The sequence below is a fragment of the Drosophila tropicalis genome, unplaced genomic scaffold (genome assembly GCF_018151085.1).
Source record: "Drosophila tropicalis isolate 14030-0801.00 unplaced genomic scaffold, ASM1815108v1 contig_445, whole genome shotgun sequence".
NCBI classification, from domain to species: Eukaryota; Metazoa; Arthropoda; class Insecta; order Diptera; family Drosophilidae; genus Drosophila; species Drosophila tropicalis.
Window position 1 is genome coordinate 194487 of NW_027172909.1, and position 17453 is coordinate 211939.

The window sequence follows — 17453 nt, forward strand, 5'->3', positions numbered from 1 at the left end:
GGCATTGGTGGGTCGACGAAGCCGACTCAATTCCAGCATCACAAGAATTCTGTATTGATCGGAAAGAACCCAAACTACATCAACTACTAAGGTAGCCGGTCGGATGGATCAACTCCAGTCCTTGTGGAAGGAATTTAATGGAATGGGGGATTCCATAGCCCTACTGGAAGATGTGGACGGCTATGTGGATCCAGAGGTCGATCACGTGACCTACGAAGAGAAGTACTTGAAAGCATATTCTTTACTTCTAGAAAAACAACGGTTAGTACAGCAACAAGCACCATTGTCGACGGCAATGGGCCATGAGTCTGCACGCAAATAACGACGACATCGTTCATTTGGTAACAACAACAAAAACCCTTTGAACCAGAGCAGTTCAAACTTGTCGATGCCCGCTCGCAATCAGGTGGCTGCTTCGGGTTCAACTTCGGGAAACAACAACTTCAAATAAAACGGTTCGCTGGACTCTACACAGAGTGGACAGCGCTTCAGGATATCTATGAGAGCACGATACACAACAAAAGGGAGTTAACCAACAATCAAAAGTTTGAGCACTTGAAAACACTGCTTGTCGATGATGCTGCCAACTTGGTGCGGCACCTGGCGATAACTGACACGGCTTACAACACTGCTTGGGAACGCTTAAAGGAGAGGTACAATAGGCCACGCCATATTGTAAACTCGTTTTTGGAACACTTTATGGGTCTACCAACGACAAACAAAATGGATGTATCCATCTTACGCAAGGTGTCAGATGGTACAAATGAGATTGTTCGCGGTCTGGATGCGATCAATCAAACAGGACGGGACTGGTATTGGAAAAGCTTGACGCTGATACATGGTGCAGGTGGATTAAGCGCAGCATGAGCAACGAGGCGCCCACACTGGAGGAATTCTTCAAGTTCTTAGATGATCGTTGGTGGATTTAGCGCAGCATGAGCAACGAGGCGCCCACACTGGAGGAATTTTTCAAGTTCTTAGATGATCGTTGTGAGGAATTAGAGCTCAACAAACGGGAGATTGCGTATGGAGGCAAAAGGCCGGCGCAAATCACACATACAAAAGGAGTCACACACTTATAATTGCCTGAAATCAGGGCATATGGTCAAAAACTGTAGATCATCATTCTCATGCAAATATTGTAAAGGTAAGCACCATTTTCTGGTCCAGGATCCAGGTAACTCAATGGCTTTAAGAAACTTGCAACAAGGTAAAAGGGAGAATCAGCGGAGTCCAAACGCTTCTCATCACTATTTGTCTACAACAAGTCTAGTGGCTCATAATGGGAATGCACCATCAACTGTTTGTTCACAAAGCTCTGCGAAATTGAAAACAGGACAAGGTTTAAATCGAAGCATATTGCCTACTGCAACGGTTTATGTTCAAAAGGTAAATAGAGACTACATTACATGTCGTATCTTACTAGATACTGGGTCGGAACTTTCATATGTATCAGAACGATGCATACAAGCACTTGGATTGCCACGGTCGGCATCATCCATTTTGGTCACAGGAATCTTTTCGGTTCAGGCTGATTCAAGCAGCACGCTTCAGATCATGTCAAAGTATTTAAACAATCACTTAACTGTACAGGCTCGTGTTCTTGGCAAAATCACATCAACACTAGAAAGGCAGAACAACAAGCGCTCCAATTGACGTTATTTAAATATGTCAACTTTATGAGGGAATACTTCGATTTGGGGCATTTGCGCGAACTGCCACCAGATGAAGTCAATAATGGACAACGGTTTTATCTACCACATCACCCGGTTTTGGATCGGAAACTGAGAGTAGTTTTCGACGGATCATTTTGCGACACCATAGGCAAATCACTAAACGATTATCTCTTTACAGGGCCTAGCATTCAACGCGATCTATTTGCTGTCTGCTTGCGCTTTCGGATGTATAAATTTGTATTCTCAGCTGACATAGTCAAGATGTTCCGGCAGATTTGGGTGAACAACAAACACCGCGACTTCCAGAGAATTTTCTGGAGAGAAAGACCATCGGATTCAATCAAACACTATCAACTATGCACCGTCACTTATGACACCTCATGTGCACCATTCCTGGCTGTTAGGGTATTAGAGCAACTGGCTACTGATCATCAGCAGGAATTCCCGAATGCTACAAAAAGCTTACAAGAGGATTTTTATGTCGACGATGTGCTCACTGGGTCAAACATTGAGGAGGAACTGATACAAAATCAAAAGGAACTTATTCAACTTATTTCCTGTGCTAATTTGGAGCTTGGGAAATGGGTATCAAACGCACCTCGAAACCATCAGAAGGAACTTATTCTACACAATCTTCCCCAGTGAAGGTTCTTGGACTTTACTGGCAACCTGGTCTTGATACATTGTCTTATAGTGTTGGTCTAAAAGGAAATTTCGATTGTACAAAACGGCAAGTTTTATCGGATGTCTCCCGGATCTTTGATAGACTTGGGCTTTTGGCACCAATTGTGGTCCAGTTCAAAATACTCTTTCAACAATTATGGCTTCTCGATTTGGGATGAGATGACAAACTCCCTAAGGAACTGGCTCAAATGGCGACCCTACCCCGGTTAGTTGTCAACGACACCGACAACATTGAATTGCATGGATTCTCCGATGCATCTACGAAGGCATACGCTGCTGTTGTGTACAGCAGAGTAATCAACAAGGATGGCTCGATCTCTACATCGATTATGGCTGCGAAATCTAGGGTGGCTCCGCTAAAGCAGCAATCTCTGCCTCGCCTAGAGCTTTGCGCGGCACTGCTCCTAAGTCAACTCATACGTTCGATAAAGGCGGCACTTCGTCATCAACTGGTCACGGTTTTTGCATGGTGCGATTCCACAATCGTACTCTATTGGCTACCATACGCACCCTCTCGACTCAAGACATTTGTTGGGAACAGAACTTCGGAAATTCTGGACACCATTCCAAGGCATAATTGGCGGCATGTGGACTCCAAATGGTGGAAAGGCCGTCATGGATACTCACAAAAAAAATCTTTTATTTCTAATATTTTTGTTGGAGTGACACCACACAGATTGGACACCGTTGAGTGGATTTAGTTGCAGCACTTTGTCATCAATAAGTGTCATGTGCATTTCATAGGTAGCTGTTATATCACGACATTCGTTCAATTTGTAAACAAAAGGTTTAAGATTATTAATTTGAGAATCTAAACCTTTTTTCTAAATCAGTATGTGGGCCGTAGTTTCTTTTACTACATACTTCTATTTTCAGAGGTCTGCAAAATCGTATGGACTGCGGTGTTCTATTGTTCCATAAGTTCCGTATGTGATTAAAAGTGTCTATAATTCTTATCGGTATAACAAAAGTCACAAAAATGGAGTGATCTAAAAGCTGTTCGCCAGGTGTTTCAGTAGCGAACTTTTGCTTGTATATAGAATATAAATTCGGTAGCAAGGAATCACAAAGCGAAATTATCCAATTAATTTTATGGTACAGTCCACTGCTAGACCAAATCATATTTGGTCATTCGAGCCGAATAAGGGAATCGGTTTTCGTTCGAATAAGGTGCTTTTGGTTCGAATTTCTTTGGATCTATTGGAAAGTTTGGTGGGTTATTACTCTAGAATAGTTCTTTGCAATGGAAGAACTAAAGGCATTGGTGGGTCGACGGAGCCGACTCAATTCCAGCATCACAAGAATTCTGTATTGATCGGAAAGAACCCAAACTACATCAACTACTAAGGTAGCCACTCGGATGGATCAACTCCAGTCCGTGTGGAAGGAATTTAATGGAATGGGGGATTCCATAGCCCTACTGGAAGATGTGGACGGCTATGTGGATCCAGAGGTCGATCACGTGACCTACGACGAGAAGTACTTGAAGGCATATTCTTTACTTCTAGGAAAACAACGGTTAGTACAGCAACAAGCACCATTGTCGACGGCAATGGCGCCATGAGTCTGCACGTATATAACGACGACATCGGTCATTTGATGCATCAACAACAACACCCCTTTGAACAGTTAGCTACAAACCAGAGCAGCTCAAACTTGTCGATGCCCGCTCGCAATGAGGTGGCTGCTTCGGGTTCAACTTCGGGAAACAACAACTTCAAATACAACGGTTCGCTGGACTCTACACAGAGTGGCCAGCTTTTCAGGATATCTATGAGAGCACGATACACAACAAAAGGGAGTTAACCAATACTCAAAAGTTTCATCACTTGAAAATACTGCTTGTCGGTGATGCTGCCAACTTGGTGCGGCACCTGGCGATAACTGACACGGCTTACAACAACGGCTTGCCTCTAAGTGTTCTTTTATGACTTTCAGTCGTTTGTCTCCGCTCCTAGCTCATTACTCTATTAAGTCTGTTCTGTTAGATTGTATTCCATCATTCAAAGACTTAGGCGTTATGTTTGACCCTAAACTTTCATTTAATGTTCATATTTCTTCAATTGTCAACAGAGCAAGCAGCCTTCTCGGCTTCATTAAACGTTGGGCCAAAGAATTTGATGATCCCTATGTAACAAAGGTTTTATACACTTCGTTAGTTCGCCCTACTCTAGAATATTGCTCGCCAGTGTGGAACCCACAATATGATGTTCACCAGCGTAGTATTGAATCGGTACACAAGCAATTGCTTAAGTTTGCGCTACGCGGTCTAAATTGGGACCCGGGTCTTCGCCTACCTTCTTATTCTGACAGACTTCTTCTTATTAATCTTCCTTCACTTTATAACCGTAGGCTTGTTTTTGGCATTCTCTTTCTCCATAAACTAGTCAACGGCGAAGTCATTTCTACCAATTTACTAGATACGCTGTATTTTTTGTGTTCCCTCACGTCGGACCAGAAACTTTTTTCCTATTCACCTTAGTAGATGTCTGACTAACTACTCTCTTCACGAACCTCTTCGTGTTCTTTGCCAATCTTTTAACAACCTTTCTCACCTTATCTCTCCTCATCTTTCTGTCACTTCTCTTCGCGCTATACTTTTTAATCATCTACAGCGAAACCAATGAAAATATTCTGGACTTGGATTGGCTGCAACTCATCACTGGCCACATTGGCTGTGAATCGGGGCATAGCTGGCACCTTGTGCAAATAAAACACCTCCACCGGGCCGGGGATGTTTAGTTGTGTATAAAGCTAAGCTACCTTCTTCATTTAATTACTATCTGTCTTTAGCTTAAGCTTTTTCGTCGACTGCTGTGTTAGTTGACGTAAATAAATAAATAAATAACTAAATAAATAAATAAATAAACACTGCCTGGGAACGCTTAAAGGAGAGGTACAATAGGCCACGCCATATTGTCAACCCGTTTTTGGAATAATTTATGGGTCTACCAACGACAAACAAAATTGATGTATGCATCTTACGCAAGGTATCAGATGGTACAAATGAGATTGTTCTCGGTCTGGATGCGATCAATCAAACAAGTCGGAACTGCTGGATACAATATCTGGCATTGGAAAAGCTTGACGCTGATACACGGTGCAGGTGGATTGAGCGCAGCATTGTCAACGAGGCACCCACACTGGAGGAATTTTTCAAGTTCTTAGATGATCGTTGTGAGGAATTAGAGCTCAGCAAACGGGAGATTGCGTATGGAGGCAAAAGGCGCAAATCACACATACAAAAGGAGTCACACACTTATAATTGCCTCAAATCAGGGCATATGGTCAAAAACTGTAGAACATCATTCTTATGCAAATATTGTAAAGGTAAGCACCATTTTCTGGTCCAGGATCCAGGTAACTCAATGGCTTTAAGAAACTTGCAACAAGGTAAAGCGCTTCTCATCACTATTTGTCTACAACAAGTCTAGTGGCTCATAATGGGAGTGCACCATCAACTGTTTGTTCACAAAGCTCTGCGAAATTGAAAACAGGACAAGGTTTAAATCGAAGCATATTGCCTACTGCAACGGTTTATGTTCAAAAGGTAAATAGAGACTACATTACATGTCGTATCTTACTAGATACTGGGTCGGAACTTTCATATGTATCAGAACGATGCATACAAGCACTTGGATTGCCACGGTCGGCATCATCCATTTTGGTCACAGGAATCTTTTCGATTCAGGCTGATTCAAGCAGCACGCTTCAGATCATGTCAAAGTATTTAAACAATCACTTAACTGTACAGGCTCGTGTTCTTGGCAAAATCACATCAACACTAGAAAGGCAGAACAACAAGCGCTCCAATTGACGTTATTTAAATATGTCAACTTTATGAGGGAATACTTCGATTTGGGGCATTTGCGCGAACTGCCACCAGATGAAGTCGATAATGGACAACGGTTTTATATACCACATCACCCGGTTTTGGATCGGAAACTGAGAGTAGTTTTCGACGGATCATTTTGCGACACCAAAGGCAAATCACTAAACGCGATCTATTTGCTGTCTGCTTGCGCTTTCGGATGTATAAATTTGTATTCTCAGCTGACATAGTCAAGATGTTCCGGCAGATTTGGGTGAACAACAAACACCGCGACTTCCAGAGAATTTTCTGGAGAGAAAGACCATCGGATTCAATCAAACACTATCAACTATGCACCGTCACTTATGGCACCTCATGTGCACCATTCCTGGCTGTTAGGGTATTAGAGCAACTGGCTACTGATCATCAGCAGGAATTCCCGAATGCTACAAAAAGCTTACAAGAGGATTTTTATGTCGACGATGTGCTCACTGGGTCAAACATTGAGGAGGAACTGATACAAAATCAAAAGGAACTTATTCAACTTATTTCCTGTGCTAATTTGGAGCTTGGGAAATGGGTATCAAACGCACCTCGAAACCATCAGAAGGAACTTATTCTACACAATCTTCCCCAGTGAAGGTTCTTGGACTTTACTGGCAACCTGGTCTTGATACATTGTCTTATAGTGTTGGTCTAAAAGGAAATTTCGATTGTACAAAACGGCAAGTTTTATCGGATGTCTCCCGGATCTTTGATAGACTTGGGCTTTTGGCACCAATCCAGTTCAAAATACTCTTTCAACAATTATGGCTTCTCGATTTGGGATGAGATGGAACTGGCTCAAATGGCGACCCTACCCCGGTTAGTTGTCAACGACACCGACAACATTGAATTGCATGGATTCTCCGATGCATCTACGAAGGCATACGCTGCTGTTGTGTACAGCAGAGTAATCAACAAGGATGGCTCGATCTCTACATCGATTATGGCTGCGAAATCTAGGGTGGCTCCGCTAAAGCAGCAATCTCTGCCTCGCCTAGAGCTTTGCGCGGCACTGCTCCTAAGTCAACTCATACGTTCGATAAAGGCGGCACTTCGTCATCAACTGGTCACGGTTTTTGCATGGTGCGATTCCACAATCGTACTCTATTGGCTACCATACGCACCCTCTCGACTCAAGACATTTGTTGGGAACAGAACTTCGGAAATTCTGGACACCATTCCAAGGCATAATTGGCGGCATGTGGACTCCAAATGGTGGAAAGGCCCGTCATGGATACTCACAAGTCTGTTTGAATAAAAATCTTTTATTTCTAATATTTTTGTTGGAGTGACACCACACAGATTGGACACCGTTGAGTGGATTTAGTTGCAGTTAAAACGTTTAGCACTTTGTCATCAATAAGTGTCATGTGCATTTCATAGGTAGCTGTTATATCACGACATTCGTTCAATTTGTAAACAAAAGGTTTAAGATTATTAATTTGAGAATCTAAACCTTTTTTCTAGATCAGTATGTGGGTCGTAGTTTCTTTTACTACATACTTCTATTTTCAGAGGTCTGCAAAATCGTATGGACTGCGGTGTTCTATTGTTCCATAAGTTCCATATGTGATTAAAAGTGTCTATAATTCTTATCGGTATAACAAAAGTCACAAAAATGGAGTGATCTAAAAGCTGTTCGCCAGGTGTTTCAGTAGCGAACTTTTGCTTGTATATAGAATATAAATTCGGTAGCAAGGAATCACAAAGCGAAATTATCCAATTAATTTTATGGTACAGTCCACTGCTAGACCAAATCATATTTGGTCATTCGAGCCGAATAAGGGAATCGGTTTTCGTTCGAATAAGGTGCTTTTGGTTCGAATTTCTTTGGATCTATTGGAAAGTTTGGTGGGTTATTACTCTGGAATAGTTCTTTGCAATGGAAGAACTAAAGGCATTGGTGGGTCGACGGAGCCGACTCAATTCCAGCATCACAAGAATTCTGTATTGATCGGAAAGAACCCAAACTACATCAACTACTAAGGTAGCCACTCGGATGGATCAACTCCAGTCCGTGTGGAAGGAATTTAATGGAATGGGGGATTCCATAGCCCTACTGGAAGATGTGGACGGCTATGTGGATCCAGAGGTCGATCACGTGACCTACGACGAGAAGTACTTGAAGGCATATTCTTTACTTCTAGGAAAACAACGGTTAGTACAGCAACAAGCACCATTGTCGACGGCAATGGCGCCATGAGTCTGCACGTATATAACGACGACATCGGTCATTTGATGCATCAACAACAACACCCCTTTGAACAGTTAGCTACAAACCAGAGCAGCTCAAACTTGTCGATGCCCGCTCGGAATGAGGTGGCTGCTTCGGGTTCAACTTCGGGAAACAACAACTTCAAATACAACGGTTCGCTGGACTCTACACAGAGTGGCCAGCTTTTCAGGATAACTATGAGAGCACGATACACAACAAAAGGGAGTTAACCAATACTCAAAAGTTTCATCACTTGAAAATACTGCTTGTCGGTGATGCTGCCAACTTGGTGCGGCACCTGGCGATAACTGACACGGCTTACAACAACGGCTTGCCTCTAAGTGTTCTTTTATGACTTTCAGTCGTTTGTCTCCGCTCCTAGCTCATTACTCTATTAAGTCTGTTCTGTTAGATTGTATTCCATCATTCAAAGACTTAGGCGTTATGTTTGACCCTAAACTTTCATTTAATGTTCATATTTCTTCAATTGTCAACAGAGCAAGCAGCCTTCTCGGCTTCATTAAACGTTGGGCCAAAGAATTTGATGATCCCTATGTAACAAAGGTTTTATACACTTCGTTAGTTCGCCCTACTCTAGAATATTGCTCGCCAGTGTGGAACCCGCAATATGATGTTCACCAGCGTAGTATTGAATCGGTACAGAAGCAATTCCTTAAGTTTGCGCTACGCGGTCTAAATTGGGACCCGGGTCTTCGCCTACCTTCTTATTCTGACAGACTTCTTCTTATTAATCTTCCTTCACTTTATAACCGTAGGCTTGTTTTTGGCATTCTCTTTCTCCATAAACTAGTCAACGGCGAAGTCATTTCTACCAATTTACTAGATACGCTGTATTTTTGTGTTCCCTCACGTCGGACCAGAAACTTTTTTTCTATTCACCTTAGTAGATGTCTGACTAACTACTCTCTTCACGAACCTCTTCGTGTTCTTTGCCAATCTTTTAACAACCTTTCTCACCTTATCTCTCCTCATCTTTCTGTCACTTCTCTTCGCGCTATACTTTTTAATCATCTACAGCGAAACCAATGAAAATATTCTGGACTTGGATTGGCTGCAACTCATCACTGGCCACATTGGCTGTGAATCGGGGCATAGCTGGCACCTTGTGCAAATAAAACACCTCCACCGGGCCGGGGATGTTTAGTTGTGTATAAAGCTAAGCTACCTTCTTCATTTAATTACTATCTGTCTTTAGCTTAAGCTTTTTCGTCGACTGCTGTGTTAGTTGACGTAAATAAATAAATAAATAACTAAATAAATAAATAAATAAACACTGCTTGGGAACGCTTAAAGGAGAGGTACAATAGGCCACGCCATATTGTAAACCCGTTTTTGGAACAATTTATGGGTCTACCAACGACAAACAAAATTGATGTATGCATCTTACGCAAGGTATCAGATGGTACAAATGAGATTGTTCGCGGTCTGGATGCGATCAATCAAACAAGTCGGAACTGCTGGATACAATATCTGGCATTGGAAAAGCTTGACGCTGATACACGGTGCAGGTGGATTGAGCGCAGCATTGTCAACGAGGCACCCACACTGGAGGAATTTTTCAAGTTCTTAGATGATCGTTGTGAGGAATTAGAGCTCAGCAAACGGGAGATTGCGTATGGAGGCAAAAGGCCGGCGCAAATCACACATACAAAAGGAGTCACACACTTATAATTGCCTCAAATCAGGGCATATGGTCAAAAACTGTAGAACATCATTCTTATGCACATATTGTAAAGGTAAGCACCATTTTCTGGTCCAGGATCCAGGTAACTCAATGGCTTTAAGAAACTTGCAACAAGGTAAAGCGCTTCTCATCACTATTTGTCTACAACAAGTCTAGTGGCTCATAATGGGAGTGCACCATCAACTGTTTGTTCACAAAGCTCTGCGAAATTGAAAACAGGACAAGGTTTAAATCGAAGCATATTGCCTACTGCAACGGTTTATGTTCAAAAGGTAAATAGAGACTACATTACATGTCGTATCTTACTAGATCTGGGTCGGAACTTTCATATGTATCAGAACGATGCATACAAGCACTTGGATTGCCACGGTCGGCATCATCCATTTTGGTCACAGGAATCTTTTCGATTCAGGCTGATTCAAGCAGCACGCTTCAGATCATGTCAAAGTATTTAAACAATCACTTAACTGTACAGGCTCGTGTTCTTGGCAAAATCACATCAACACTAGAAAGGCAGAACAACAAGCTCTCCAATTGACGTTATTTAAATATGTCAACTTTATGAGGGAATACTTCGATTTGGGGCATTTGCGCGAACTGCCACCAGATGAAGTCAATAATGGACAACGGTTTTATATACCACATCACCCGGTTTTGGATCGGAAACTGAGAGTAGTTTTCGACGGATCATTTTGCGACACCAAAGGCAAATCACTAAACGATTATCTCTTTACAGGGCCTAGCATTCAACGCGATCTATTTGCTGTCTGCTTGCGCTTTCGGATGTATAAATTTGTATTCTCAGCTGACATAGTCAAGATGTTCCGGCAGATTTGGGTGAACAACAAACACCGCGACTTCCAGAGAATTTTCTGGAGAGAAAGACCATCGGATTCAATCAAACACTATCAACTATGCACCGTCACTTATGGCACCTCATGTGCACCATTCCTGGCTGTTAGGGTATTAGAGCAACTGGCTACTGATCATCAGCAGGAATTCCCGAATGCTACAAAAAGCTTACAAGAGGATTTTTATGTCGACGATGTGCTCACTGGGTCAAACATTGAGGAGGAACTGATACAAAATCAAAAGGAACTTATTCAACTTATTTCCTGTGCTAATTTGGAGCTTGGGAAATGGGTATCAAACGCACCTCGAAACCATCAGAAGGAACTTATTCTACACAATCTTCCCCAGTGAAGGTTCTTGGACTTTACTGGCAACCTGGTCTTGATACATTGTCTTATAGTGTTGGTCTAAAAGGAAATTTCGATTGTACAAAACGGCAAGTTTTATCGGATGTCTCCCGGATCTTTGATAGACTTGGGCTTTTGGCACCAATCCAGTTCAAAATACTCTTTCAACAATTATGGCTTCTCGATTTGGGATGAGATGACAAACTCCCTAAGGAACTGGCTCAAATGGCGACCCTACCCCGGTTAGTTGTCAACGACACCGACAACATTGAATTGCATGGATTCTCCGATGCATCTACGAAGGCATACGCTGCTGTTGTGTACAGCAGAGTAATCAACAAGGATGGCTCGATCTCTACATCGATTATGGCTGCGAAATCTAGGGTGGCTCCGCTAAAGCAGCAATCTCTGCCTCGCCTAGAGCTTTGCGCGGCACTGCACCTAAGTCAACTCATACGTTCGATAAAGGCGGCACTTCGTCATCAACTGGTCACGGTTTTTGCATGGTGCGATTCCACAATCGTACTCTATTGGCTACCATACGCACCCTCTCGACTCAAGACATTTGTTGGGAACAGAACTTCGGAAATTCTGGACACCATTCCAAGGCATAATTGGCGGCATGTGGACTCCAAATGGTGGAAAGGCCCGTCATGGATACTCACAAGTCTGTTTGAATAAAAATCTTTTATTTCTAATATTTTTGTTGGAGTGACACCACACAGATTGGACACCGTTGAGTGGATTTAGTTGCAGTTAAAACGTTTAGCACTTTGTCATCAATAAGTGTCATGTGCATTTCATAGGTAGCTGTTATATCACGACATTCGTTCAATTTGTAAACAAAAGGTTTAAGATTATTAATTTGAGAATCTAAACCTTTTTCTAGATCAGTATGTGGGTCGTAGTTTCTTTTACTACATACTTCTATTTTCAGAGGTCTGCAAAATCGTATGGACTGCGGTGTTCTATTGTTCCATAAGTTCCATATGTGATTAAAAGTGTCTATAATTCTTATCGGTATAACAAAAGTCACAAAAATGGAGTGATCTAAAAGCTGTTCGCCAGGTGTTTCAGTAGCGAACTTTTGCTTGTATATAGAATATAAATTCGGTAGCAAGGAATCACAAAGCGAAATTATCCAATTAATTTTATGGTACAGTCCACTGCTAGACCAAATCATATTTGGTCATTCGAGCCGAATAAGGGAATCGGTTTTCGTTCGAATAAGGTGCTTTTGGTTCGAATTTCTTTGGATCTATTGGAAAGTTTGGTGGGTTATTACTCTGGAATAGTTCTTTGCAATGGAAGAACTAAAGGCATTGGTGGGTCGACGGAGCCGACTCAATTCCAGCATCACAAGAATTCTGTATTGATCGGAAAGAACCCAAACTACATCAACTACTAAGGTAGCCACTCGGATGGATCAACTCCAGTCCGTGTGGAAGGAATTTAATGGAATGGGGGATTCCATAGCCCTACTGGAAGATGTGGACGGCTATGTGGATCCAGAGGTCGATCACGTGACCTACGACGAGAAGTACTTGAAGGCATATTCTTTACTTCTAGGAAAACAACGGTTAGTACAGCAACAAGCACCATTGTCGACGGCAATGGCGCCATGAGTCTGCACGTATATAACGACGACATCGGTCATTTGATGCATCAACAACAACACCCCTTTGAACAGTTAGCTACAAACCAGAGCAGCTCAAACTTGTCGATGCCCGCTCGGAATGAGGTGGCTGCTTCGGGTTCAACTTCGGGAAACAACAACTTCAAATACAACGGTTCGCTGGACTCTACACAGAGTGGCCAGCTTTTCAGGATATCTATGAGAGCACGATACACAACAAAAGGGAGTTAACCAATACTCAAAAGTTTCATCACTTGAAAATACTGCTTGTCGGTGATGCTGCCAACTTGGTGCGGCACCTGGCGATAACTGACACGGCTTACAACAACGGCTTGCCTCTAAGTGTTCTTTTATGACTTTCAGTCGTTTGTCTCCGCTCCTAGCTCATTACTCTATTAAGTCTGTTCTGTTAGATTGTATTCCATCATTCAAAGACTTAGGCGTTATGTTTGACCCTAAACTTTCATTTAATGTTCATATTTCTTCAATTGTCAACAGAGCAAGCAGCCTTCTCGGCTTCATTAAACGTTGGGCCAAAGAATTTGATGATCCCTATGTAACAAAGGTTTTATACACTTCGTTAGTTCGCCCTACGATAGAATATTGCTCGCCAGTGTGGAACCCGCAATATGATGTTCACCAGCGTAGTATTGAATCGGTACAGAAGCAATTCCTTAAGTTTGCGCTACGCGGTCTAAATTGGGACCCGGGTCTTCGCCTACCTTCTTATTCTGACAGACTTCTTCTTATTAATCTTCCTTCACTTTATAACCGTAGGCTTGTTTTTGGCATTCTCTTTCTCCATAAACTAGTCAACGGCGAAGTCATTTCTACCAATTTACTAGATACGCTGTATTTTTGTGTTCCCTCACGTCGGACCAGAAACTTTTTTCCTATTCACCTTAGTAGATGTCTGACTAACTACTCTCTTCACGAACCTCTTCGTGTTCTTTGCCAATCTTTTAACAACCTTTCTCACCTTATCTCTCCTCATCTTTCTGTCACTTCTCTTCGCGCTATACTTTTTAATCATCTACAGCGAAACCAATGAAAATATTCTGGACTTGGATTGGCTGCAACTCATCACTGGCCACATTGGCTGTGAATCGGGGCATAGCTGGCACCTTGTGCAAATAAAACACCTCCACCGGGCCGGGGATGTTTAGTTGTGTATAAAGCTAAGCTACCTTCTTCATTTAATTACTATCTGTCTTTAGCTTAAGCTTTTTCGTCGACTGCTGTGTTAGTTGACGTAAATAAATAAATAAATAACTAAATAAATAAATAAATAAACACTGCTTGGGAACGCTTAAAGGAGAGGTACAATAGGCCACGCCATATTGTAAACCCGTTTTTGGAACAATTTATGGGTCTACCAACGACAAACAAAATTGATGTATGCATCTTACGCAAGGTATCAGATGGTACAAATGAGATTGTTCGCGGTCTGGATGCGATCAATCAAACAAGTCGGAACTGCTGGATACAATATCTGGCATTGGAAAAGCTTGACGCTGATACACGGTGCAGGTGGATTGAGCGCAGCATTGTCAACGAGGCACCCACACTGGAGGAATTTTTCAAGTTCTTAGATGATCGTTGTGAGGAATTAGAGCTCAGCAAACGGGAGATTGCGTATGGAGGCAAAAGGCCGGCGCAAATCACACATACAAAAGGAGTCACACACTTATAATTGCCTCAAATCAGGGCATATGGTCAAAAACTGTAGAACATCATTCTTATGCAAATATTGTAAAGGTAAGCACCATTTTCTGGTCCAGGATCCAGGTAACTCAATGGCTTTAAGAAACTTGCAACAAGGTAAAAGGGAGAATCAGCGGAGTCCAAACGCTTCTCATCACTATTTGTCTACAACAAGTCTAGTGGCTCATAATGGGAGTGCACCATCAACTGTTTGTTCACAAAGCTCTGCGAAATTGAAAACAGGACAAGGTTTAAATCGAAGCATATTGCCTACTGCAACGGTTTATGTTCAAAAGGTAAATAGAGACTACATTACATGTCGTATCTTACTAGATACTGGGTCGGAACTTTCATATGTATCAGAACGATGCATACAAGCACTTGGATTGCCACGGTCGGCATCATCCATTTTGGTCACAGGAATCTTTTCGATTCAGGCTGATTCAAGCAGCACGCTTCAGATCATGTCAAAGTATTTAAACAATCACTTAACTGTACAGGCTCGTGTTCTTGGCAAAATCACATCAACACTAGAAAGGCAGAACAACAAGCGCTCCAATTGACGTTATTTAAATATGTCAACTTTATGAGGGAATACTTCCATTTGGGGCATTTGCGCGAACTGCCACCAGATGAAGTCAATAATCGACAACGGTTTTATATACCACATCACCCGGTTTTGGATCGGAAACTGAGAGTAGTTTTCGACGGATCATTTTTCGACACCAAAGGCAAATCACTAAACGATTATCTCTTTACAGGGCCTAGCATTCAACGCGATCTATTTGCTGTCTGCTTGCGCTTTCGGATGTATAAATTTGTATTCTCAGCTGACATAGTCAAGATGTTCCGGCAGATTTGGGTGAACAACAAACACCGCGACTTCCAGAGAATTTTCTGGAGAGAAAGACCATCGGATTCAATCAAACACTATCAACTATGCACTGTCACTTATGGCACCTCATGTGCACCATTCCTGGCTGTTAGGGTATTAGAGCAACTGGCTACTGATCATCAGCAGGAATTCCCGAATGCTACAAAAAGCTTACAAGAGGATTTTTATGTCGACGATGTGCTCACTGGGTCAAACATTGAGGAGGAACTGATACAAAATCAAAAGGAACTTATTCAACTTATTTCCTGTGCTAATTTGGAGCTTGGGAAATGGGTATCAAACGCACCTCGAAACCATCAGAAGGAACTTATTCTACACAATCTTCCCCAGTGAAGGTTCTTGGACTTTACTGGCAACCTGGTCTTGATACATTGTCTTATAGTGTTGGTCTAAAAGGAAATTTCGATTGTACAAAACGGCAAGTTTTATCGGATGTCTCCCGGATCTTTGATAGACTTGGGCTTTTGGCACCAATTGTGGTCTAGTTCAAAATACTCTTTCAACAATTGTGGCTTCTCGATTTGGGATGAGATGACAAACTCCCTAAGGAACTGGCTCAAATGGCGACCCTACCCCGGTTAGTTGTCAACGACACCGACAACATTGAATTGCATGGATTCTCCGATGCATCTACGAAGGCATACGCTGCTGTTGTGTACAGCAGAGTAATCAACAAGGATGGCTCGATCTCTACATCGATTATGGCTGCGAAATCTAGGGTGGCTCCGCTAAAGCAGCAATCTCTGCCTCGCCTAGAGCTTTGCGCGGCACTGCTCCTAAGTCAACTCATACGTTCGATAAAGGCGGCACTTCGTCATCAACTGGTCACGGTTTTTGCATGGTGCGATTCCACAATCGTACTCTATTGGCTACCATACGCACCCTCTCGACTCAAGACATTTGTTGGGAACAGAACTTCGGAAATTCTGGACACCATTCCAAGGCATAATTGGCGGCATGTGGACTCCAAATGGTGGAAAGGCCCGTCATGGATACTCACAAGTCTGTTTGAATAAAAATCTTTTATTTCTAATATTTTTGTTGGAGTGACACCACACAGATTGGACACCGTTGAGTGGATTTAGTTGCAGTTAAAACGTTTAGCACTTTGTCATCAATAAGTGTCATGTGCATTTCATAGGTAGCTGTTATATCACGACATTCGTTCAATTTGTAAACAAAAGGTTTAAGATTATTAATTTGAGAATCTAAACCTTTTTTCTAGATCAGTATGTGGGTCGTAGTTTCTTTTACTACATACTTCTATTTTCATTCTATCGTATGGACTGCGGTGTTCTATTGTTCCATAAGTTCCATATGTGATTAAAAGTGTCTATAATTCTTATCGGTATAACAAAAGTCACAAAAATGGAGTGATCTAAAAGCTGTTCGCCAGGTGTTTCAGTAGCGAACTTTTGCTTGTATATAGAATATAAATTCGGTAGCAAGGAATCACAAAGCGAAATTATCCAATTAATTTTATGGTACAGTCCACTGCTAGACCAAATCATATTTGGTCATTCGAGCCGAATAAGGGAATCGGTTTTCGTTCGAATAAGGTGCTTTTGGTTCGAATTTCTTTGGTGGGTTATTACTCTGGAATAGTTCTTTGCAATGGAAGAACTAAAGGCATTGGTGGGTCGACGGAGCCGACTCAATTCCAGCATCACAAGAATTCTGTATTGATCGGAAAGAACCCAAACTACATCAACTACTAAGGTAGCCACTCGGATGGATCAACTCTAGTCCGTGTGGAAGGAATTTAATGGAATGGGGGATTCCATAGCCCTACTGGAAGATGTGGACGGCTATGTGGATCCAGAGGTCGATCACGTGACCTACGACGAGAAGTACTTGAAGGCATATTCTTTACTTCTAGGAAA

At 42.2% G+C, this 17453-nt stretch overlaps 2 protein-coding genes across 2 annotated transcripts; both read left to right on the top strand.

Moving 5' to 3' along the window:
- The first annotated feature begins 1679 nt into the window (after positions 1–1679).
- LOC137574381 (uncharacterized) lies at positions 1680–2321 on the top strand. Its single transcript, XM_068286675.1, has one exon. The coding sequence runs from the start codon at positions 1680–1682 to the stop codon at positions 2319–2321; it is 642 nt and encodes a 213-aa protein (XP_068142776.1).
- Positions 2322–10697: 8376 nt separating this feature from the next.
- Positions 10698–11339, top strand: LOC137574382 (uncharacterized). The gene has a single exon (XM_068286676.1). The coding sequence runs from the start codon at positions 10698–10700 to the stop codon at positions 11337–11339; it is 642 nt and encodes a 213-aa protein (XP_068142777.1).
- Positions 11340–17453: the final 6114 nt, after the last annotated feature.

What these genes read in the sequence shown, in the direction of transcription:
- LOC137574381 (XM_068286675.1), top strand. Translation starts at nt 1,680, where the DNA reads ATGAGGGAATACTTCGATTTGGGGCATTTGCGCGAACTGCCACCAGAT.
- LOC137574382 (XM_068286676.1), top strand. Translation starts at nt 10,698, where the DNA reads ATGAGGGAATACTTCGATTTGGGGCATTTGCGCGAACTGCCACCAGAT.